The sequence below is a fragment of the Sinocyclocheilus anshuiensis genome, unplaced genomic scaffold (assembly GCF_001515605.1).
Source record: "Sinocyclocheilus anshuiensis isolate Anshui unplaced genomic scaffold, SAMN03320099.WGS_v1.1 scaffold860, whole genome shotgun sequence".
Classification (NCBI taxonomy): domain Eukaryota; kingdom Metazoa; phylum Chordata; class Actinopteri; order Cypriniformes; family Cyprinidae; genus Sinocyclocheilus; species Sinocyclocheilus anshuiensis.
This window is the reverse complement of record NW_015548288.1, coordinates 460,147-485,427: the sequence shown is the minus strand read 5'-3', so window position 1 is coordinate 485,427 and position 25,281 is coordinate 460,147. Positions and strand designations below refer to the sequence as shown.

General features: G+C 36.4%; 2 protein-coding genes across 3 annotated transcripts in view; one reads left to right on the top strand and one right to left on the bottom strand.

The window, feature by feature from the left end:
* LOC107655900 (relaxin receptor 1-like) overlaps positions 1 to 2,025 on the bottom strand; it is a 30,906-nt gene extending 28,881 nt beyond the window's left edge. The window contains exons 1-2 of the mRNA XM_016443512.1: positions 1,901 to 2,025; positions 1,636 to 1,707 (exon numbers count right to left, since the gene is read on the bottom strand). Of these exons, the coding sequence (XP_016298998.1) occupies positions 1,636 to 1,707; positions 1,901 to 2,012 (184 nt within the window). The 5' untranslated portion in view covers positions 2,013 to 2,025. The remainder of the gene's footprint in view (positions 1 to 1,635; positions 1,708 to 1,900) is intronic.
* A 7,036-nt stretch (positions 2,026 to 9,061) lies between these two features.
* LOC107655899 (UPF0428 protein CXorf56 homolog) lies at positions 9,062 to 17,199 on the top strand. 2 transcript variants are annotated; one of them, XM_016443511.1, is made up of 7 exons: positions 9,062 to 9,305; positions 12,397 to 12,514; positions 12,599 to 12,640; positions 13,701 to 13,839; positions 13,935 to 14,024; positions 14,127 to 14,219; positions 17,034 to 17,199. In XM_016443511.1, exons 1-7 carry the CDS (start codon positions 9,182 to 9,184, stop codon positions 17,094 to 17,096), a joined length of 669 nt encoding a protein of 222 aa, XP_016298997.1. In that variant the 5' UTR covers positions 9,062 to 9,181; the 3' UTR covers positions 17,097 to 17,199. The 2 variants fall into 2 exon arrangements, with proteins under 2 accessions (XP_016298997.1, XP_016298996.1); XM_016443510.1 differs by having other exon boundaries at positions 9,064 to 9,305; positions 13,701 to 13,845.
* The last annotated feature ends 8,082 nt before the right edge of the window (positions 17,200 to 25,281 follow it).

Below are 25,281 nucleotides of genomic sequence, written 5' to 3'. Positions count from 1 at the left end.
TTGCAGTCTGTTGAGAGAGCGTGTCGGATCATCAGACTCCAAGATAACTGTCCCCAAGCAAAACTTGTGCATTGCTCCCAGAATAAAACAACCTGAACCTCGCTCTTCTACCCTAGGGCCCTGTCCTTTTCCATACGCTACACTGCAGTAACACCTCTTGCATTAACACAGGATACTCAAGATGAGTATTTGCTTTTTGCAAAGAGCTGCAGCAGGTCTTCACGGAATACAAGTCATCACTTTTGCCCTCTGCTCATACACACACGGCTCATATATGATCCTAACTCTCAATGGAGCAAAGATGGCAAACATCCATGACCTTGTGTGCATTTTAAGCTTGGCCTATATTAACATACGTATATATTTACATACATCAAAAAGCCATTACTGATGCACAAAGTCTTATACTTGTACAGTACATTTCAACTGCACAGTTATAGGGACAATGAAACATTTAGCTGAAATTGAAGCTTGCCTCGTTTCCATTAGCTTTAGTTGCAGTTAACTTTATATTGTAGTTCTGTTTAACATGTTTTCATTTTTTCACTGTCCCTCTGCAGTTTATTGTAGTCAGCAAAACTCATTAAATAATATTTTGTCAGATGTCAAGTTTCAATTTCATTCCCCTTCTTTTCCTTCCCACCCTTTCATCCAGGCAAATGTATCTTCTTTTGGTGAGTTTTTCATTTAGGCCAATTTGCTTAGAAGTTTTTATAATCAAATCAGAAGTGTGACAGATTGGTTTGTTGCAGAGTTTAAAACAGTTTGTTGTTTTGCAGTTTTTGCAAACAAATTGATCTTCAGAAGTGAGACAATGAAGCGTGTCCAATATATTCACCAAACTAAACACATTGCCTGTCCGTGTCCTTCTTTCTGGCACTCGAAGATGAAAGAGGGACAAACAACTCAATGAGTTCTTGAAGCTGCGCTGTAAGAGGCATATTTCTATGTTCTATCAATTGAGAAGTGTCATATAATTTTGTTTTAGAAAGAAATTTCAACAAATGTAAAATATGAGCAAAAGGAAAAAAGGAAAAAAAGCATACATTTAGAATGTTTTCTAGAATTTCACAACAGTCCTAAAGGGAATCAAAATGCTTTTTCAAACAGCTCAATAAAATATGACTTAAAATAAAGTGCACATTATGTTCTTTTTTATTTTTGACTGTACTGTTCAATAAAGGGGGGGGAGAAAAACTAATATCTAATACCAAATGACACCCATTGATAAAACTACACGGTAACACATACTGATCGAATCAATTTATAACACCTATTGATAAAACCCAGTGATAACATTCAAAGGATCTGTTCCATCGAACAGAAAGCTGTTGAGATTTAAACCCATCTCACATTCATGGGTTTACACCAATTTTTTCTAAGAGGAGTATTTTTGAAAGCCCTGTACTGGTAAATAAAGCTTAGAAAACAAATGATAACTGTGAACAGAAAGCCACACTCACACCTCACAGCACTCATAATCATAAACATAATCAGCCTTTGATAATCGTATATATGCTGTCTTTGTGCATGTTTATCCTGTAAACAGTTCACAAATACATTCAAAGCAATTCAGACAGAGAAACGAAGAACCAGCAAAAGAGGAAAAGATGGAGGACAAATGAGAATACTTACTGCACTCTTTCGATTCCTGGACCCTTGTTTTCATGAAGGCATCAAACAGATGGGGCCAACCACTGTTATCCACTACAACACACACACATATTCTGATTTTGTCATTTATGTAATTTGAAAATTCATATTTCTGTATACGCGCGCGTGTGTGTATGGCAATATAATGTTGAAATGTCTGCACACTTGCATTTTAGTGTGTGTTTGAGCATGCATTTGTATAGAATCTATTGTTCGTGTCTTTGTGCATTCTTGCCCATAGTCTTACCGCAGTTCTCTTCGTCTGCTCCATTAGGACAGTCCTGCTGCCCGTTGCAGTGCTGTGGTTGAGGCAAACACACTGACAGATTCCCACACGGAAACTGACCCAACGGACACATATCAGAACCTGAAGAATCTACATACACACAAACACATCCATTGACATAAACAAGGTAATGCCGAAGCCTGCTCAGACATGGCTTCAGGTTTTGACTGTTAAAGGAGGTACATTTTTATTCCTGTCAGGAAAGTAAAGCAAAGCAGCATAAAAAACCCAGAATAACTCATAAATAAATACAATTACCATGGAAGTTTGTGAAAATGTCTTCCAGAATTAATAAAATCCAGCTGAGAGCCGCATCTCAAACAGTTCTGACTCACATCAATCAACCAGCAAAACCGATTCATCCATCAAATTACACTGAATGAATCTCTGTCCTTGTTTAAATCTCCCCTCTTTTGCAGCATTGAACATTTAGTTTGTTTGGTTTTCACCTTCTAAGTCTCTTTTTTTGCTTTTGTGGATGTGTTATATAAGTGACACATAAGTATACACATCTTTAAAGGGCAAATAAACATGTTTAAATGATAGAGTTAAAAAAGTTAAAATCCCAGCCAAAACATTTCTGATTGTTCCAGTGTATTTGATGCTTTTGTGTGTAGTACCGATGTCCAACTGAAATGTTTGCGAATGTTGTTGTCGTCCCTTTTGGTGCACTTCTGGAGGTCAGAGTTCATGATGCAGGTAGGTCACGTGACTGATGGAAGACTTTGGTTGGTTTGTGGTAACCCTGCCACCACTCGCGTGACCTCTCAGCCTCATGACAGCATCACAGCGTATGTCTCAGACTGATGACGTCACAGCACACTGAAGCTATGATGTGACACCTTGAAAAAGTAAGGTTCTGAACAAGCATGAAATCTTACCTTGTAATAAATTTTCAATATGTGATATTGAAATCCTTACATTCACACCTCAAATATGCAACCCCTGCCAATGAACAGGCTTCAAATCAGTGGTATCTGCTGCTTCCAATAAAAGATCATATTAAAGTAGCACGACTGAAAGTCTACCAGCCAGGATTACAGTATATTGAAAAAATGTAAAAGTTCTTGAACTAGAATCATGTGAGGAAAATACATTTATTATTTCTATAAAGCTCTTAAAGTAAAAGCTCTCAAAGCTCTCCCTCTGCAGTGTACCCAGACAGGTTTTTTTTTTTTGCATTTGGACTGAGGAAAATTTTCCATTGATACCACTGGAAGATTAAGCAGCGATGGGCGCTTCAGGTTTACTTGGAATATTTCTGTTAAAAAACTGTGTGAGACAGCTGGAGGATAATATTAGCTTTTAGCCAATACATGACTTTGTCTGTATTACTGTACATCAGACAATTCTTTTACTTACTGTTATTTAATTTGCGAGCATTTAATAATGAAAAATATTATAAAGTTATGGATTAAATGTCATTTTATAATAATAATTAAAAAATAACTTTTAAAGAAGTGGTTCTCAACATTTTTGACTCCAAGGCCCCCACTGTCCACAACAATATTAGAAGCCAACCCCCCTAATTTGGAAATTAGTTACATGACTTTTCCAGTTGTTTGTAATTTACTGGACAAAACTATAGAATAAAGATTATTTCAATATTTTATATTTACAATTTCAATAAAATATTTTAGAACTACTTGGCATACCTAAATATATATTCATTATAACAATATTCATGATGTTTTACCCAGTGGGAACCCTGGCTCTTCAAATACTGGAAAAACTGTTGTTAAGAGTGTGCATTAAAATAAGAAATGTCTTGATTTTTACTGTTTTTAGCTTATTGTAAATGTTGTTTTGTCTAATTGTAAATCATTTTAAGACATCTTAAGGCCCCCTTGGAGGTTTGCTGACGCCCCCTAGTGGACCCTGGCCCCATAGTTGAGAACCACTAATCTACAGCACTTTCATTAGATTTATTTATGCAATATTTATTTAATTAATATTAATTGTATAAAATGTACTTTCCCATATTGTAAAAAAAAATAATAATAATTTGATGGTTTGTTCTTGCATATTCATCTCTTTATTTACTAATTCACAACAAAAATTCCCGCAGTTAAAAATTCCCAGTCAGGGATCAAATATTTATGGGTAAGATTCCTTTAACCCAGAGTGAGTATGATATACCATAGAGCTTTACTTGGTCCCTCTCATCAAGGCCTGGAACAAGACAATGTTGTCTCCCCATGACATCTGTCCTATTGACATTATAGAATTCAGTGGCATTTTCATTTGCTTTCATTCTTTGACTCTTTGACAGAAACCTTTAGTCACTGTCCATCCAGCATTCCTCATTCTGCTTTTCATCTACACTATGTTCTAGTCAATGGACTCTCTCTCCTTTTCTCTCTTTCTGTCTGCAGGATGAATATAAACCAGTGGTTGGTCTATGTGAAGCCCCGGGGAGCTGCTGTCATGTATCACAGACACCTCTACACATCCCCATCAAATCTAAGGGTCAGCTGAAATCCTCAGTCTCTCTCTCCATCATTTACACACACTTGAATAATCCTCTTGAATGCCTTCCCAATATACTCACAGCTCCATCATTATCTGACGGTAAGTCAGTCACGTACATGATAAGTCTGTCTGCCCTGAACCGCACACTACCCAATTAGCTCACCTCTCCAGGTTCGCAGCCTTCACACTTTGGTGTTTTCTTCTTGAAATCTTGCAGGCAGACACAAACACATCTGCATGCACATGCACAGATCATCTGCATTATCAAATTTACACCAAGACTAATAACTTAAAGAAGATGTGTGAGACAAATTTCAGAGGCTAGAGATGCTGAATGTGTGTGTGTGCTTGTGTGTACGTGTGTTTGTTTGTGTGTGTGTGTGAGAGAGAGAGAGAGAGAGAACGTGGCAAACACCTTTCAGTTTCAGTGTCACACATAAAGTTGGATTTCTTTCTTTTAATCACCTTAAGGGAGATAAATTTAATTCAGTGCAACTGTTTAGACCCACAGTCATAAAAAATGTGGGAAAACCAGTTTGTCACAGGGGCAGTATCCTTAAAGAGACAACTTTGTACCTATATCTACCACTAAAATGTTCATATGGCCTTATTCATATGACCTTAAGAGTATGTATACCCAACAGGTGCTAGTATGAACCGTTCAGAAGTAAATGAAGTAAAAAGATGTCCCTTTGAGTTTATTGCCCCAGTGTAAATCTATGTTGTACTCATAAAGGTACAACTTTAGCTCTTTTTTTGTGAGTGTCCATACATCAAATATTGGCTTCAAGGTGACTCTAAAATGCTATTGTATCAGTGTAAAAAAAAAAAAAAAAGTAAATAAAGTAGGCTGATATGTTTAAGCTGATAGATTGGACATCACATTCATTCTAGCTGGCCTACCTATTGTTAAACACAAATATTTAAAAAATGCTTTCTCAGAACTGGAAAAGTTGTTTTATAAATAGCACACATGCATTTTGGGTTCCTTAAAAAATTGGGAATCCTAAATCCATTCTTCTAGGGAATATTTCTATTGATATGTCGGGTGATATGTCATCTTTTTTTGACACTGTCATGTATTATTGAAAAAAGTCTTTATTGAAAATCATACTCACGCATGTGAACCTTGAGTGAGTGGTAGCACTTCCTTTTGCTGCTATTTAGCAGCTTTATATTTCCATTCATCTCTTTTAACAGAATTGCTTTAAGTCATCAATGTTTCTTTCTTTCTTTTCATTGCTCAATTCAGCGTATTTCTGGGTTGAGGCTGAGTTCAACCAGGAAACGGTTTCTTCATCAGTTTCTTTTGCTATTTAATTGTATGCATGCGATTATTTTCAAACGACCACATTCTGCTCGTGGACACACACTGCATCCTCCTCTACCTTCAACATCTATTAAGAATTCGTCCTACCTTCAAGGCTAACTAATTCTGTTATGAAGTAATTTAAAGTTAGATGCTGCCATTAAAAAAAGTTCTTCAAAATACAAACATAAATTCGGAGTGTGCTCTTCTGGAGACAGGTATAAGAAATAACCTCATCAAACAAGAATTCTAAATACCAAAGAAAATAAGTTGCTGTTCTCAAAGGAGAGACTGCCCAACTGATTAATGGTTTTAAAAGGTCATGAAAACCCCAAGGAAAAAGTGAAACACCTAAAGATGTACTTAGCATTGATTAACATCTGTGTAATCTTTCAAAAAGAAAAATGAACAAGATAACCACGCATACACATGTACCCTAGGGCTAAACCGATATTCAAATTCTGGCCAATATAAATACACTGATAGTCATTTTCATGTTATGACTGATAACCAATATTAAAATTTTATACCATTTTCTCTAAATAAATGTAAAAAAAAAACTAAAAAGTAAAATAATTTTAAGTGCTACTAGTGAATTGAGGCATCACAACATTGTAATGTAAAGTATAGATATTTATTTTAAGATTAGCTTAAAATTGCATTTAACAGTGTCATTACATTTTTATTGCTTTAAAGATTTAACTTTAAGTGATTATTTAGATAGCAGTGGTAAATTAAATCAGTTGATAACTAAAACTGATAGATGGTACTGTAGATATACATACCAACCCTCTGGCATAAATTAGAGTAATTTTGATAAACAAAACACAGAACAAAACACTGCAAGCCAACAGAAGGATCTCAACAACCATGCATGAGGTGAGAGTATCATAGAAGGATGCATACTGAATGTCCTCCAGTCCTTGAGGGAATACTGAAATCTTGATTTAATACTTGTTTCTGTCCATGACCCAAAACACTATAGATTATGGATCACAAGAGATGCCACAGGTCATATCACAGAGTATAAAAATGTGAGAATCTCTTGACAGGTGAATAAATATGGTGTTGCTTTCCAACACCTTGGGGAATTTTGCACAGTGTGTTCTTGCATGTGTGTGTCTGTGTCCATCAATCTTCCGACTTCTCCTCAATAATTCAACACCCCCCCCCTCTCTCTCTCTCTCTCTCTCTCTCACACACACACACACACACACACACACACACATTTTCCACCTGTCTTAGGAGATAGTTTTAGGTCCACCATCTGATCTAAAACAGGTTGAGTATCTCATAATGATAAAAAGACCAAACAATTACAGCATATCTATAAAAGCTACATGGAAATCTCACACTCACAGGACGCACATACTGTATCAGATAATCAAACACTCCATTACACACAATAAAACTTAAATTAAACTGCATATGTGCAAGTCATTTCTGCCAGATAAGAGAAGAACCAGCGTTCCATCAGCATTTCACCATATCTTACCTCTATTATAGCAATATAATTCTGACAGGCATTAATATAAAACCTCTAATTATATTAATTAAAAAGTCTGATCCCGAAAGGCACATCCAACTGCCTGAAGCTCATTTACATTGGAAAAAGCTCATTATCACATTTATATTCATTCAATCACATTTATAAAACCATTCACCACATACTCATACTGATAAAGCTTCTTTTAAAAGTGCAACCCATTATCTACCAGAGCGGCTCATTCAACAGATGATTCATTCTCTCATTCATCTGCACTGGTATTCATTTACACATTCTTCGAGCAGTTTTACGTCCACCACAAACACCATAAAAATGGAATGAAAGAGGGAAAGTAGCAAGCAGAGGAAAGGAATGCTTGAGAGTATCTCCTGAGACCACAGACAGTCATGCGGTTACCTGTGTTCAGAATGAGAAAGCCATGTGAGATACAGTTAGAGAAGAAGAGACGAGGTAAAAACAAAAGTGGGTCTTACCTGAAAGAAAAGCAAGGGAAAAGGAGAGAGAGGAAAGGAGGAGAGGAGGAAGCATGATGCGTGGTGCTCTGAGAGACAAGTGAGTGTGTATCTTCTAGGCTGCTAGTTGCTGATCTGAGCAATGGAGAGAGAGAGAGAGAGAAAGAGAGAGAGAGAGAGAGAGACTCACATCTATATCACAAAGATAGTACTTGGACATGGAAACATACTCTCTGCCAAACCAGCATGATTCCTAACACACACTCACACGTGTGTGCTTGCGTAAGGAAATCCATGTGCTCTGTCTATTATTTAAGGCATCCTGTTGCTACTTTCCTGTTAAGTCTTTGTAGGGCAGGGAGTCTTCTTAATGTTGACAACAGACATGTGTGTCTGTGCATGTGTATATTTGTTTACAAGAGGCAGAAACACAAAGGTGGGATGTCTTGTATATATTATAAATTGTCTAAAACTATGATGAAGATCTCTCTAATCAGCTCAGACCTCAGTGGAGATCCTTCAGGGGTGACTGACTGGAAACCCCTCTCTATCTCAACTTCAACTCTGTGCTTCATTTGCATGACATAAAATGCACATTTGTATTGTCAAAGTTAGCTGTGTGTAATGGGAAATTATACAATGTAGCCTGCTATAAAATAAAGTAAAATTATAAAAACAAATAAAAATAATTAGGAGTGTAAAGTAAACTAACAAAGTGTCATATAATAAGTAGCCTAATATAATTAAACAATTAGGCAAGATAAACTAAAGATGAAGAATAAGAATAGATGAGTAATAATGATGAGTGTAAGTTGGAGTAATTGTCTCAGGATGAGGGTTACATTGTTAGCAAATTTCAAAGTCACTTACAAAGAAAAACTTCCAGGTAGCTAGACTAATGAGTACAATATAGCCATGTACTCAGAAAATACAGAGACGTTTCCTCACAGAGGCCATATTATATGTACTGTATTATTATGGTCCTCTATTATGGAATGCTCTACTGCTGTCAGGAATGCCTCAGTCTTAAACTGTTTCAAGATTTTTTTTATTTAATCGATGTAGCTTTTCCTGTGTATTGTTCTTATTATTATGATTTGTCTCTTTTTGAGATGTTCCATTTTAAATTTTATTGTGTGTGTAACTTTGGTGTGAGAAAGCTGCTTTATAATTAAAATGTATATTTATTATTATAGTAGTAGTAGTATAACAAATGAGAAATAATTCACAGCATCAGCGAAAACGCCCTCTCATTATTATATCTCACTTACATCTGTGTTTACTGTTATGTCATTACTCAAATTCAGTTTACAATGAGAAGATTTCCGCACACGAGTCTAGTAGGCTACTTTTTAAAATCCACAGCGCCATCTAGAGGAAACCAGGCTAAAGAGACGCGCTGGCCGCCCCAACGTCATCACCGGGCGACAACAGGAGCGTAAACAAGCCTGAAACCACATATCACATTCTGAATTTAAAAAGAAAGTAAGCGGAATTTTAATATGCCCAAAGTGGTGTCTCGGAGTGTGGTGTGCTCGGACACCCGTGACAGGGAGGAGTATGATGACGGGGAGAAACCCCTGCACGTGTATTACTGCTTGTGTGGCCAGATGGTCCTTGTTCTGGGTGAGTAACGTTATCCACATCAAGTTTCAAGAGTCATGATCGCAGCCGGCCAGTAATTCACTGTTTACATTCAGCGAACAGTCGGGCACCAGCTGTCATACTATCCGAAATGTAAGAAATCATCGTGTTTCCAGTGTTTAACATGGTCTCTCACCCCATCGTCACGTACTCACTTCCATCGACGCGACGAAACTCAACGCTTGCTGTGTGGATAGCTTCACTGATTATAATGGGAACTCTCTAGATTCGTCTTGCAGAGTGTGTTTGGGTTGTGTTTAGGCTTGGAGTGCAGTTTTGGTGGCGTTTCTGTTGTAAACGAATCAGTGGTTTTGAACGAATCTTCGTTCACTTCAATGGATCGACTCATATTTAGTTCACTGAAATAATTTCCTTTTGAAGCACGTAAGTTAGGCTAACTGTTTGCTATTCGATTGGAGCAGAGTAAAAATTATATATAATTATGACTTATGAACATACAGAATTAAAATAACCTAAAAGCATTGTGTGTAGTTTTCTCTTATTGTTTTTTTAGCTTGATAACAGTTATTTGACAATAAAGGCAGTTGACAGTGGAGGTAAACGATAATAGATCTTGCTTTGATCCTTATAATACTTAAACAGTCTTTCTGCAGTATTGTAGTATTTTCGAACATACACATTTTAATGAATAAGCATATGACTTCTTTCGAATCTCAGTGACTTTTTATGAATTGGTTCAGTAAATGATTAATTGACTCACTAATAAAGACAGTCACGTGTCGCCACCTACTGGTTTAACAGTGTAACCTGTTGAAAGGGTAAATAAAATAATCTTTTTATAACCGATTCAAACAACTGATCAATGGATTGAATCAAATCCTTAACACTGTTCCGATTTGTCCTTTAAAGGTGCACTAAGCGAATTTTGCAAACGATGTTGATATTTGAAAGCACCAAAACAAACAGGCCCATACCCCAACAGGACCTCACCCCTATTTTGATAACCCCGCCCCACACGTACATACACAACCCTGGAACCGAGGATGGCAGAATCTGCTATGCTTGCTTGCCAGCCGAGGGTATGATGTCGTCGATAAGTGAAAGCGATGTGTGTTACTATGGTAATTCAATGTAAAAATCAACTTAACTCTCCTATCAAAAAGAAACAAAGCAACCTCGGCGTTCGATTCCAGGCCTTTCCGCTCCTTGAGTTCTCTCCACCGCTAGAAATCTGCTCAAATATTTACACGGTCCTACCTCTTGCCTGATCGTAACCCTTCTTTTTCATGTTTTGTTCCTCTGAAATTTTACTCCTTTTTTTTTTTATCTGCCATCTCTCGCTATCTATAGTCAATCTGCTAATATCCGTCCTGTGCACTCACTGAGCGCTCTCTTCTCTCTATCATTACTAGACACGCCCCTTACTGCTGATTGGCAGCGAGTGTGTTTTGGGACTCAGTCCGACACTGCGGTCAAAAGCGTTTTTCAAATATTGCTTAGTGCACCTTTAACCTCAGTGTATTCTCCTCACACATGTGTCTACACCTAAACTCAGTTGAATGTGTGAACAGGGAAACACTTTTAGAGCAGGCGGACTGATATTTCACACAACAGGGCTTTGTCCCACTCAGCCTCACTTATGTGGGAATATTGTAGGAAAGGTGTCATTTTATACCTCTGGCGCTTCAAAGTGTGTCCTTTGGCTTGTGGATGTGACATGAGATGCTCAGTTTTTTTGGGCATCTCAAAGCACAGGAACATCTGTGTTCATCTGAGTCCTGTTTCAGAGTCTGTCTAAATGTCAAACTCCTGCATTCAGCACATAGACACTTGGTTTAATATAAGTATTAGTTAACGGTTTAGTCTAGAGGTTAAGATCTGGGCTAGTAACTAAAATATTGTGTCTTGAAACCACCATTGTGTCACTGTATTGTGAGGTTTCTTGATGGGCTTGTCCCTGTATTGTACTGTACTCTATAGCTTTGTATAAAGGTGTCATTTTAGATATCACATTTATATATTATAATGTGCTGTAGAAAGCAGAATATGATTAATTATTTTTCTTATTGTATTTATTAATAATATAGTATATTAATTATATTACATGAATATATGAATTGGTTGTTATATATTATATTAATCTCACTGCATGATATCCTGAGGTGAAAATCTCTATGAGAAGTATTTACTTTTTTTTCCTTGTGATCACTGCCTTTTCCAGTACAGTTGTAGATGCCTTCACCTCAGCAAGAGTGTGATAATGAGAAATAACACATTTTCTTGAAATATAATGAGAAGCTAAGGAGAATTGCCATGTTGCTTTTCTGCTTTTCATTCATATGATTTCCTTCTAGAAATGAATTGAGTGTGATTAAACTCGCTCTCTGTGGTATTTGTGTTCAATATAATGCTCGGAAATTAAACGTCTTGAAGCTGAATTGTTTTAAAGTGTCCAAACCTTTATGGCTTCCATTCTTCTGTGAAACTTTTTGTCCCTAAATTGGAAGTCAATAGTCATCAAAACAGTTTGGTTCCCAACATTCGTCAAAATATCCTCTTTTGTGTTCTGTAGAAGAAAGTAAGTCATACTAGGGCTGTGCAATTAATCACATGCGATTGTCATGCGCATATCATCGGTAAAGCCGGTTCCGTGATTAGTAGTAAATCACGGCTCTGTGTAGTAAATGCCGTTCCATCTGAAAGCAGGTGATGGTGATTTACTACCAGTCACGGGACCGGCTTTACTGACGAGATGCGCTTGATTGCACGGCCCTAAGTCATACGGCTTTGGAATGACATGAGGGTGAATAAATGATGACAGAATTGTTGGGAGAACTGTCCCTTTAAAAATGTCTATTCATAGCTACATTGCAATGAATTTCAACTAAATGTAACATATTTCAATAGTGCATTGTGTACAATCAATACAGACTAATACTGCAGACATCTGAATGTCTAGTTAACATCTATGGGGAAAGGTCAGTGAGACCATTGGTCGATAGGGAATCACCTTTCTGCTTTAAAAGAGAAGGTTTTGTCTGTTGGCTCTGCAGTGTGTGTGCTTTGTTTGAGAAGTAAAGAGAGATAATTAAGCTCCCATGTTCCTTTTTAGACTGTCAGATAGAGAAATTACCCATGAGGCCACGGGACAAAGCCAGAGTGATTGATGCAGCAAAACACGCCCACAAGTTCTGCAACATGGAGGAAGATGAGACTGTGTATTTGAAAAGGTGTGTGTGTGTGTCTGTGAGTTTGTGAAATTGTGCATTGAGGCATTGATTAGGATTCACTAACCTCTGTATGTCTCTGTGCAGGTCAGAGGGCATCGAAAAACAGTTTCGCAAAAAATGTGGGAAGTAAGTAAGCCCACGTGCTCATTTCACAATATCTCACAACACACACGATATCTAATCATATACTGCATGAAATGTGTTAAGTACAAACACAATTATATATCACTTGGTTAAAGCATACAGTTTACTCAATAGTAGCTTAAACTTATTATACACCACGGCTCTCTGCAATGGTTGATTCTGCGGTCAAATATTTTATATTGGCTAATGGCTAAACTGTACCATACATTACCATTCAAAAGTTTGGGTCATTAAGAATAAAAAAAAAAAACGTTATTACTTTTATTCAGCAAGGGTGCATAAAATAGTTCAAAAGTGACAGTAAAGATATTTATAATGTTACAAAAGTTTTCTATTTCAAATAAATGCTGTTGAACTTACTATTTATGAGAGAATCCTGAAAAAATATTAAGCAGCATAACTGTAACAGGATAACATAATAATAAATGTTTGCACCAAATTAGCATATAGAATGATTTCTGAAGAATCATGTGACACTGAAGAAAATTCAATTTTGCCATCACAGGAAAAATATATTTTAAATGAATTAAAATAGAAAACATTTATTTTAAATTGTATTAATATAATTATTTTAAATAGTAATTGTTCACAATATTTCTGTTTTTGCTGTATTTTTGAGTAAATGCAGCCTTGGTGAGCATAAGAGGCTTCTTTTAAAATATTCAAAAATCTTACGATCCCAAACTTTTAAACAGTAGTGTAATAAAATGATTAAATCAATATTCCATGTCCATTTATTTATTTATTTAGTAAGTAGGATTGTAATAAGCCGGATAATGTAGTCATAAATAATCCCCTTCAGGATGATACATAACTGGCTGACTTCAAGAATTAGATTGTAGAAATGGCATTGTGCTTGTAGAATGTGCTAATTATGTGTGATCTCAGCATTTTTAGCAAGTTTGATTACTGTCTGAGTCAGCTGATCTGACTATTCTCATAAATCAACTCTGAAAGTGTCTCCGGTTTGAGAAATCTGTAGGCACTGTTTTTTTTTTTTCTTAAAAAAACAGTTTTAACTGTTTTTGTGTGTTTTGTGTAGGTGTGGCCTGCTCTTGTTTTATCAGCATCAGATGAAAAGCACTCCAGCGACGTTCATCGTGGATGGAGCGCTGGTGAAGTTCGGCCAGGGATTTGGCAACACAAGCGTATACAGCCAGAAACAAGAGGCGCCGAAGAAGGTCAGGGTAAGACAACAAGTTTTTGTTTAAAAAGATGTGAGAGAATTGCAGAATATGAGGTCAACAAGTTTGAGTAATATATGTGTGTGTTGTAGGTTATGATGACAAAGCGCACCAAAGACATGGGCAAGTTCAGCTCTGTTACTGTTTCAACCATCGATGAAGAAGAGGAAGAGATTGAAGCGGTGAGTTTAAGTTCATCAGCCTCCCATCAGGCCTGACTCAACCCTTACATCATCTCTCTTTGTTGAAGAGCTGTGATTGATTGTGATTGGTTTATCCTGCAGCGGGAGGTGGCAGATTCTTATGCCCAGAATGCCAAAGTGATTGAGAAACAGCTGGAGAGGAAAGGAATGAGCAAGAGACGACTTCAGGAACTGGTAAGAGCACACACAGGACGATGAAAGAAAAGGCGGTGTGCATTCATGCTTGAGGCAGATTGAAACTTTAATATAGTCTGCACAGCTAATGAATTTAGAGTTGAAGATGACAGAAACCCCTCACACACACACACACACACACACACACACTTAATCTTATTTACCTTGGCAGCTCTTTAAAGTGGGTTGGTTAAGCAGCTGAAGGCTTGTATTTGATTATCTTAAAAAGTGTGGAGATAAGCACACACAAGTTCTTGAGTCGCACTGTAAACACACACACACATTAGGCCATTCTGAAACCAGGTCATGAACATAGTTTGAGGCCCTTTTTCACTTGATATGAAAGACTGTGTAGCGTTGTTTTTAGCTATGCTAAAAAAACAACAACAAACAAACATACAGCGCGACTAGTGCAGTTTGATTCAAGAACAGCTGTTATCATTAATTATAAAGAGTAATCATATCATAAGTTATCATTGTGATTCAGTTCGACGAACCGTTCACTGAATGAACTCATTTGACCTTATATGATAAACATATGACCTACAGTATGACTGAACACACACACACACACACTAATTCTTTTTTTCATGTTTTTGAAAGAATTTCCTTATGCTCACCAATGCTGCATTTATTTGCTGAAAAATACAGTAAAAACAGTAATAGAGTGAAAAATCATAACAATTCAAAAGCAAGAATTCAAACTGCTTACATTTTTGTGGAAACTGAGATACTTTTTTTTTTTCTCAAAAGAACAGCATTTATTTGAAATAGAAATCCTTTGTTGTAACGTTATAAGTGTCTTTACTGTCAGTTTTGGTCAATTTAATGTATTGAATGCTGAATAATGTATTTTTATTTATTTAATTTTTTTTTATCTTACTTGGCTGAAACTTATAGAATTCTGAAGGATCATGTGACACTGAAGACTGGAGTAAATGCTGCTGAAAATTCAGCTTTGCCATCCCTGGAATTAATTATAATTTATATACATATAAAAATAAAAAAGTTTTTAAAAATTACTATAAAATTGCATTATACAAAAGTTTTTTACATGGTAATATTATCTAAAAAATCTTGTGCATATATATGGGCTGCTGGGGATGGGCAGGGGACTTCCCTGTTCCCATTTTGTTTGAAACACTGCTGTGCAGATATAAAAAACCCATAAATCAAGTGCATTTGAGCTGTAGAACCTCACTCTGGGAATTTCTGGACATGATACTAAAATTGCAGCTGAGAGGAACAGAGAGAGTTTTGCACATCTAGGCAAGAGTAAGTCTGCGGGAGATGCTGAGTTTCTTTTTGCAGTTAGTTTTAGCTATTGCACACACTTGGGCTGTCAAAATGACTGAAAAACGAAAAACTTTCTACTTAAATATTATCAAATTCGAATTATATTCGAATTTAAAAGGCATAATTTCAGTTAGGGGAAAAAAAGCTTTTGGCTTCTCTCCTGAGGCCACAAGAGGGCGCATCGCGCAAAATATTATGCACGTTTCTTCAAAGCGTAATAAAATAACACGACTATCTTTGAAAAAAAAGTGCATAATGTTTAAAATAATGTTTATAAACCATATATAATTAATAAAGTTGCTTAAACAATTTGAAAAAAAAAAACACCACCATGCATGTATGTATAGTTTAATACAAAGAACCGAAAACCAATCACAAAGAGTAGGCTACTTTCTTCATTTACAGGGGTCCTATTATGCTCTTTTACAATGTCTTGAATTTGTTTTGGGGGTGTACTAGAACATTATGATTGGTTAGCTGTCCCAGTGCGTTGTGATTGGCGAACAGCTTAGATGGTGTTTCAGTACTGCCCCGCCCCTTGCCAAAGCAGCAAGTTTAGTTAAGGATGGCGTCAATATTTCCATATCAATTTGAGCCGGATTCAGACCCAGAGAATATTGAACAAGAGGATCGCGCAGAACCTTTGCACGCACGGATATTGTAAGACATATTAGAGTGGTAACGTTATTGTAGGGTTTTTTTTTTTTTTTTGGCTAAATCACGTTTTAGATAGGATGTCAACAACTGCTTAAAAATAACTGCATTTACTATGTACAGGTAAGTGCATATGTATTATTTTTTATTGTTATTTAATTCTAACGTTATAACATGAATTGCAGTGAAACTGTTATACAGTTGAATTTATTTATACCATAGTCCAGTGTTTCCCAGGTGGCATATATATGCAAACTCATTCTCTGCCAGCAGGCGGCGCTGTTGGAGTGGTAGAGATCAAGGTTTCCCTTGATCCCGTTGTAGTACACAAAGCAGTGCTCCATTTACATACATAATTATTCAGGTGCATGTGTAATAACTTGCGAAAACTTGAGGCTACAGCAGCACTTCTTCTTCCTCGTCCTCTTGTCTGATGCACTGTTCTAACCACGACCTTGCCCCTCCCCACCCCCCAACCATTCGAATTTCCATAGGCGGGAATTATTGTAATGATATTCTAATAGACCGCTTTGTGATATCACAAAACCTGGAAAAAAAACGCTGTTTCAACTGGATAGGCTAACAAAAGCAATGACACTTACATCGTCGTCACATTTCATGCGCCACTGATAAGGCTGGCTGACGCAGACCTAAAATTCGAATGCAACAAAATTAATGATAGTTGCTTGCAATACTGTGAATATGTGAATGGAAAGGCTACCATTTACCATCTTTAAAACCCAAAGAGAAAAATTCAGTTAGAGGATGTGGTATCAGAGTCTGACTTAAATGTTAACATGACATTGATTTAACAGATTTAAACTGATTTTGTTTGTAATCTGAATGGTGTTTCTCTCCTCACAGGCGGAGCTTGAGGCGAAGAAAGCCAAGATGAAGGGAACTCTCATTGACAACCAGTTCAAATGAAGATTGTGTGTAAATAAGAGAGACAGAGCAAATGAATTAGTTGTCTCATGTAGCTGCTGGAGAGGGTGTATATTTGTGCAGTTGTGTGTGTATGAAAGGAGGAGGAGGGTATTGTTTTTATTTCAGTTTGTTTTGTCTTTTTTTAAGTTACAGATTTATTTAAATGTTTGAATGGTAAAAATCTTTTTCATGCTATTTTTCATTAAATAAAAACAACTGAATTTCATTGTCAGCTGTCAAAATCATTTTTGTCTTTTGTTAGATATAAACATGTGCAGAGTTTGTAGAACTTGAGTGTGAGTGATCATTTCAGGATTTGTGTAATGTTTGCAATAGCGTTTTTTGTTTTCCTGTCCTTCATGGTCATATTCACACATGTTCAGTTCAGTTGTTCTGTTCAGTTTTGTGAGCAAGATCGATCAAGCAAATCACTGGAAGTGCCATGTGGACAGAACCTCTTAGAGAGCCTCTGAAGAGTGATGATCTGCACCTGCAGGTAGAAAGCTGTATTTGTACGGCTGGGCCAGTGTTCCTGTTCAATGCGGTCCGTGATTAATGATCAGATTCTGGATCAGTGAACAGTAGATGAGTATTACTTCACACCTGCACAGACCCCAGTGAGGCATTGTACCTGCACAGGTGCAGTTAATTGCCCCTCATGCTGGACAGGCATCATACCAGACCGTCTGTAATGAACCAACTAGCTGCTGCTGACATACGACCAGATTATGACCCTAAATCGGACAAACACAAACAGTTTGGAGACTGGAAGGGTGGATTATCATCTGTGTTGGGTTGCACACTACATATGAAGTCTTTGTCTTTTCATATAACCAGTGTAGCAGTAATATAAGAACATCAGTAGTAATTATGTTTAATGTGTTGTAAACAGGACAAAGAACAGATGCAAATGAAGGTTTGTTTTAAACGTCTTCATTAGATGCTTATTAAAACAAAAATGTCCTGTAATTAGAGATACTATTTTTGGGGTAAAAAGGTCAATGAGTTGGAGTTGTTTGTTTATATAATGAGAAAAATTAGGCATGCAGTCCTGCTGTGAATGCCTCAGTGAAGAATAAATTGTTCATTTTAATTAAGAAAATGTTAAAATTTTGATAAATATTTGGTAATAGAAAACAATCAGCTCTATTTGATTTACAAACAGGTTGCTCAGGATTTTAATCCTCTGAGAGTTTCTAGAGGTGAACAGATTCTCTGCAGCTGCGTAGGCCTCTTGACTGTATTTTCAACTTTTAATTTTTATAGTGTAAGATGGGGTACACAAGATACTGTATACCCAAGGGCAAGATGACCCCACCTTAATTTTTCTCTCTTGATCATAGATGGCACAACATTTCTTCTCAGGACTTTTGATGAATGGCTATGCTATTTTTCATTTTGTCATTTCATCTGAATATCAACATTTCTGAGATTTAATAAGCAAAACAGTTTTAACCGTCACCCATCCCCTCTGTGGTACGCCTAAGTTTACTTCACTATATTACAATGAAATCCTAATATAATCATTCAATTCAATTCAAGTTTATTTGTATAGCGCTTTTCACTATACAAATCGTTGCAAAGCAACTTTACAGCAACAGCAATCAAACTTATAGCAAAATGTGGTAGTTCTGTATGTTGTTTCGGGGTTGGCATCGTCAGTAAACGCAAGTCCTAATGCATCATTTGTATTATCAACGTGAATGTTAAAATCTCCGACAATTAGCGCTTTATCAACAGTAACCAATAAGGTCTGAGAGGAAATCTGCAAATTCTTTTAGGAAATCTGTATACGGCCGTGGTGGTCTATACACAGTAGCCAGAGCAAGAGATACGATAGATTTATTTTGCATATCTGACAGTGTAACATTAAGCATAAGTATTTCGAATAAGTTAAACCTGTATCCTGTCTTCTGAGTAACATTGAGAATATCACTATATATTGTTGCAACACCGCCGCCACGACCAGTCTGATGGGGCTCAAGCTTATGCTTGGTGGAGTAGACTCATTTAGACCAATATAATCATTTGGTTTTAGCCAGGTTTCTAATCATGACAAACTTATATCGTTGGAAAGGTCTAAGACTCCTAAATAGATATTTTACCAATGTTTTTGTTAAAAATTATGTAGGAAAAGTAATAGATACATTTTTGACAAGAGTGCACCTCAAAAATCTACATCATAACAGGAGTTCTGACCTTTGTCAAAAAAAAAGTCTTCTTTGTTGCCTTTTTCTCTATCACACTTTAGAAATCATCAGAAATTATATATCAACTGAAAACTTTAAATCTCAAAATTCATCCTTTGAAACCCATTTTAAAATCAAACATTGCATTACCATGAAAATGGTACATCAATATCATGTTACAAAATGTTTTCGTTCATGAATTATAAAAATGTAAGTTTGGATCGTGCACTTTCACGTCTATGTTCAAAAATGTGACTGACAGTTAAGGGGTTAAGGTTATTTGATCTAGCTTTTTGTCTCTGAAAAATGGTGATCTGTGACTATGTATTATGTTGAATATTATATAGAATATTTTTTGTGTCTATTTGTGGACACATCAATGTTTTTAGATTTGTGGAGTAAACATATTTCTTTTGAACTAAAAGGATAAAATTAGACCCTTGGGGAAAGATGACAAAATGTCTGTATATAATTTTACCTTTCAGATGAATCTCTTTTGCATGGATTCTGCTTTGTCCGATTTGTCATCATTTATTCAATCATTCAACTAAATTCTCAAAATAAAAATTTAAATAGAATAGTTGATACAGTATTTTACATTAATGATATTAAATATATATAAATATTCGTAAGAATTATATCAAATCATTTATACATTCTGTAAAGGTTTATCCACAGGGCTAACTTACCCCGGCCCTCAACAGATATTTTCAATATTTTTTTTTGTCTTCAAATTATTTATCATATAATATCAAAATATTTCAGTGTACTTGATTATTATCGACACAATACTGTCCGTAAAAAGTATTCTTGGAATGAAATATGACGTGTAAAGAAAACAAAGAGAAATTAAGGTAAATGTTACTTGTGAGCAAAATTTGAATTTCAATATTGTGTGCATTTATGACACAAAATGGCAGTTATAAAATTAACCTTCTGAGTTAGCCATTTTATTCCAAAAAAATTCAAAATGCCATTTCTACAGTATAGCTACAAGTTACGTTTGTATGTAATGTTGCTAATGAGAGGAAAACCATTATGGAATTCTGATGTGATGTGATGTGATATTTAGTTTAGTAGATCTTCAGTAATTACTTTAAACCCTTTGCCTTATCGTGTCATTAAGTCTGAATTTGGTTCACAAACGTCTTAGTATGACAGAGTGTGTGTACTCAGTCTTTCTAGAAAACAATACACTGGCCTACATTAACATTTTTCCAAGCATTAACACAGTGGGAGATGCGACATGAATATAACAGGCTTATCTCTCTGTAGGAGGGTCCTACAGGCATGTGTGTGGCTAAAGGTTAATGTGTGATCATTTTAATCAGTTTCAAGGGTGTCTTGCAAAGATCCTGCAACAAATTACAAACTGCAAGGAAGACAATGCACCAAGTAAGCCTTGACTACATTTTAAACAGACTGCAGCAGCTTCTGTGGGCTGGCGTTTCAATTTCTGCCCTTGAGTTTTTTAATAAATCTGACACATGGCTCCTCAAGACAATCTCACGCTCAAACACTCCACTGAGCTCCACATCACGCTGCAGAGCATGGCTCGGTCCAGCCTGTCTCTCCTCATGGGCTCGGGAGAGCTGCCAACACGGAGACAGCGGGAGGCTGCAGGAACTTTTTCAATACTGGACGTTGCAGTGAGTGAGTCCGATTAATACACACTCGCTCCTGCTGTCCCACGGCTCCTCCAGTCAGAGAGTGTCTTATTGTCTTTGCCCTGTTAGCTTTTAATTAAAACCTAGCTAGTAATTTAAGTCCTTAAAGGGTTCTCTATAGTCCCTGTGTATTGAAAGCAGATGTGGATTTATCACAGCGTGTGACATGAATCATTGAAATACAGGCTCTATGCGGGTGAGGATTTAGAGAGGTGGGGTATGAGAAACTTCATGAATATCAAGGAATTTTTTTTTAAGTTTAAAGGGTTAGTTCATCCCAAAATGAAAATTCTATAATTAATTACTCACACTCTTGTCGTTCCAAACCCGTAAGACCTTCGTTCGTCTTCGGAGATAAGGGTGAGTACAGGTGCATCTCAATAAATTAGAATGTCGTGGAAAAGTTCATTTATTTCAGTAATTTAACTAAATTCAGTAGTTTAAATAAATTCAATGCACACAGACGGAAGTAGTTTAAGTTTTTGGTTCTTTTAATTGTGATGATTTTGGCTCACATTTAACAAAAACCCACCAATTCACTATCTCAACATTTTTCATTGGTCTTATGAAGTATTCTAATTTGTTGAGATAGTGAATTGGTGGGTTTTTGTTAAATGTGAGGCAAAATCATCACAATTAAAAGAACCAATGACTTAAACTACTTCAGTCTGTGTGCATTGGATTTATTTAATACACGAGTTTCACAATTTGAGTTGAATTACTGAAATAAATGAACTTTTCCACGACATTCTAATTTATTGAGATGCACCTGTATTAATGACAGAATTTTCATTTTGGGGTGAACTAACCCCTTTAAAGGAAGTCCTCAAGTTCACGCTGATGGTGATGTGTGTTATTGATAGGGGTTGTAGGTGTTAGTGCAGATATAAGCATACTGATGTGGGACAGTATGAGTGTTGACAGGGCGAGAAATTATTCTTTGGGTTGGAGGGAAATATGTGTGTTTATGCCTATTACAGTTTAAAATAATTGTTTTCTATTTCAGTATATTTTCAAATATAATTTATTCCTGTGATGCAAAACTGAATTTTCAGCATCATTACTCCAGTCTTCAGTCTCACATGATCCTTCAGAAATCATTCTAATATGCTAATTCGGTGCTGAGGAAACATTTATTATTCTTAAATTATCAATGCTGAAAACAGTTGTGCTACTTAACATCTTTGTAATAAACATGATTTTTTTTTTCATAATTCTTCATGTTCTAAGAACATTATTTGTTTTAAATGTCTTCAGTGTCTTATAAATGTCAAAAGTCCTTTAATGTCTTTTAAAATATCTTTATAAAGTCTTTATAAAGTCTTATATTTAAAAGTTTTTTTTAGTCTTTTTAATGTCTTTTAAAATTTAAAAGTCTTTAGTGTCATGTCACTTTTGATCAATTTAATGCATCTTTGCTAAATAAAAGTATTAATTTCATTATATATTTCATTTTATAGTCAGTGTTAACCTTTATCAAATGGGGTGTGTGCTGGATTATGGATTAGTTACTTCCGTCTACCTGCTGTACTGTACATTTATTTGAGTTTAACCTGATTTTTTCCTTAGGCAGTAACATTGCTGCAGTAGCCTAATCGGTGTCCTGGTGTGTGTATGTGTGTGTGTGTGTGTGTGTGTGTGTGTGTGTGTGTATTCAGTCTTAGGTGAGACTGTCAGTGGGTAGAAGTTTACTTCATCACATACAGCTAAAGATGAAATTCCCAGAGACTGAGCACATTCAGATGTGTATGGCGGACACACAGAGCAGCCAGAGGAGGATGGGTCCCTCTAAAAGTTTCATTATTTCAGGCCAAAATAATAATTCTGTCATTTTCTACCTAGGCCTACCCTTTTGTCGTTTCAATTCCATACTATCTTCTTCAGGCAACACTAATTTTGAATGTTTACACTGCTTTTTTCTATATAACCAGTTACCAGGGCTATTCATGCAACAACAACAACAAACTATCTGATCTCTGCAATCCTGCAGCTTTATGGCATTTTGAAAGAAATTTCCAATGATCTTTGGTAATTCAGAGCTCAGGAAAAGCTCTGTACGCTGTCATTTGAAAGGGAAAAATCAGTGCCAGCTAATTTAATTACATACATGTCAGATTGTATGACATTTAGCAGCTGCATGCTTTGATGTCTGAACAGGCAGCGGAGACGGTAGATGATCTCAACATGCCCTCTAGTGGCCATCATAATGGAAAGCACATGATCACAATTAAGGGATTAGCTGCACTCCAATGATTGATTAGTACTGAAGCCGGATTTCTGTGTAAAGTAGAAAGGTAAAACATTCTAATGAATTTCACTCTCAGTCCTCCATTTTAATGGGTTTAACATTTGGAGAAAGCCGACGGGAGCCTTTAATGTCTGTGTCTAACAATGTATAATGGCGGTGGATTGTTCAGGGTATGAAGAGTGACTTAAAATGAATCCGAGACAAGAATTAAGAAATTAAGACAAAAAGAGAGAGGAAAAAAGTTGTGTTACAGTTTGTGTGTGAAGCAGGGAGATCAACGATATGTGTAGAAATCCAGCCTATCTGTTAGCATTCACATTTATTTCAATGACTGTTACTCTGCTGGCACTGGCACAGGTGTTACGGTTTATCTGGTGACCATGTTAACTGGTGACCAACTTCCGGTTTCAGGTCCTCTGCTCCAGATGTGATTGAACGACCACAGCAGATTCGTTGATTCTGAAAGCACAAACTGATGCGATATTAAGCTGTCTAATAAATGCAGACTTGCTCATTACATGATTTTGGTATTTCTGTGAAGATTAAAAATTATTGGCATGATCGGCCGTAATGTCTGAAGTACGGTAAATAAACAAAAAAAGTCAACTTGGCACGGGTAGGCCTTTCTATGTATAAAACAAGAGGAACATCACACAGCCTATAGTTCACAATATATCACACATCAAATAAAAACCTCACAGACACAACATATAACCTCTCCGTGTCTGTCCGAACACAAATAAACTCTCTCAGAGCTTGTTCTTCCTCGGACACAAACACAAACTCACCAGCAGAACTGATTTGTGCTGTATGTGGGTTCGTATTTAATTTCCCTTGAGCATTAGAGGAGCCACTTTCTACCTTAACTTTTGTGAATTTATGGTTGAAAACAAATGTTCTGTATACCATAAACAAACACACATGGGACAAGAGGATTTTTACTGTCCAACATAGGCTACATTAGTTTTTTCAGCTTGTAATTTAGATGGTCCGGCCTGTCTTGAGCAGCTTTACTTTTCGAGTCTCCTGAATGATCATCGCTCACAGTTCTCTCAGGTTTGAAGGGAACACAATCTCCAAAGACAGACATCAGCAGAGACAATGTCTGTGAAATAAGTCTCACCCATAAGCCTTTAAAGCTGACACATATTCCTCGTAGTACCTGCCCTAAATGAGATGAGTGATTTAGCTGCAGGATTTAATTGCGTTATAGATGATCAGTTAACTAATTATGCTTTCTTTGATTTTCATTTTCTAAATTCACATTTCTCTTTACTAGCTGCAAGTCAGTGAGCAAGAATGTGTCTTTAAAATCATCAGGAATGTATAAAGATTGAACTCAAGTGGTGCTCATTGCTCAAGCACCTGCCCTTTTTGCAAAAAATTAAATAAAATTAATTCTATATTTTTGTTTTATTAAAATTTATCCCATGGCATAGCGTGTCTGCCCGACAACTGCAGAGTCTTGTGATGCATTTTTGAAAGTTGAATTACAACGCTCATGCTTGAGATGAGCAGTGGAACTGAGTCCAAAGTGTGTTCTGTGTGTATGCACTTAGTATAGTAAGTATGTCTGAAAAAGCACAATTTAAATATATTTCTTTTTCACCTGGGAAGCCATTCACATAGAATGCATTCTTGCTTTTAAAAGCACTTTACGCAGTGCAGCAAAATGGAAAAATAGTGCAGAGTTTCGACTCATGTTTTAAAAGTTTGAATAAATAAGTAAGAAAACAATTAAAAGTTATTAAGAAGCAGCACTGTGCAACCTGCCCTGAAGTTGCAACTTGCACTCATTCTTTCTGACTCGGTTCTTTTTACCAAATCAATCTAAAACAGTTTGCAACATCTCACTGCTGTCCCTAATCTCATGCAAACTGCTGGTAATGTCTTTAAATCTTTAGGCTGAATTCATCCAGGACCTCTTCAGGACATCAGCAAGATCCGTATCAGTTGAGGACACTGATGACAAGAGACGACAAGAGTCCTGTACGAGCATCTGAAGTGACATATCTCTGGATTTCCTTCCATAATGAATGAGGTAAGCAGTTTCATTGGTTCATTTCAAGTCCAGGTTCTCT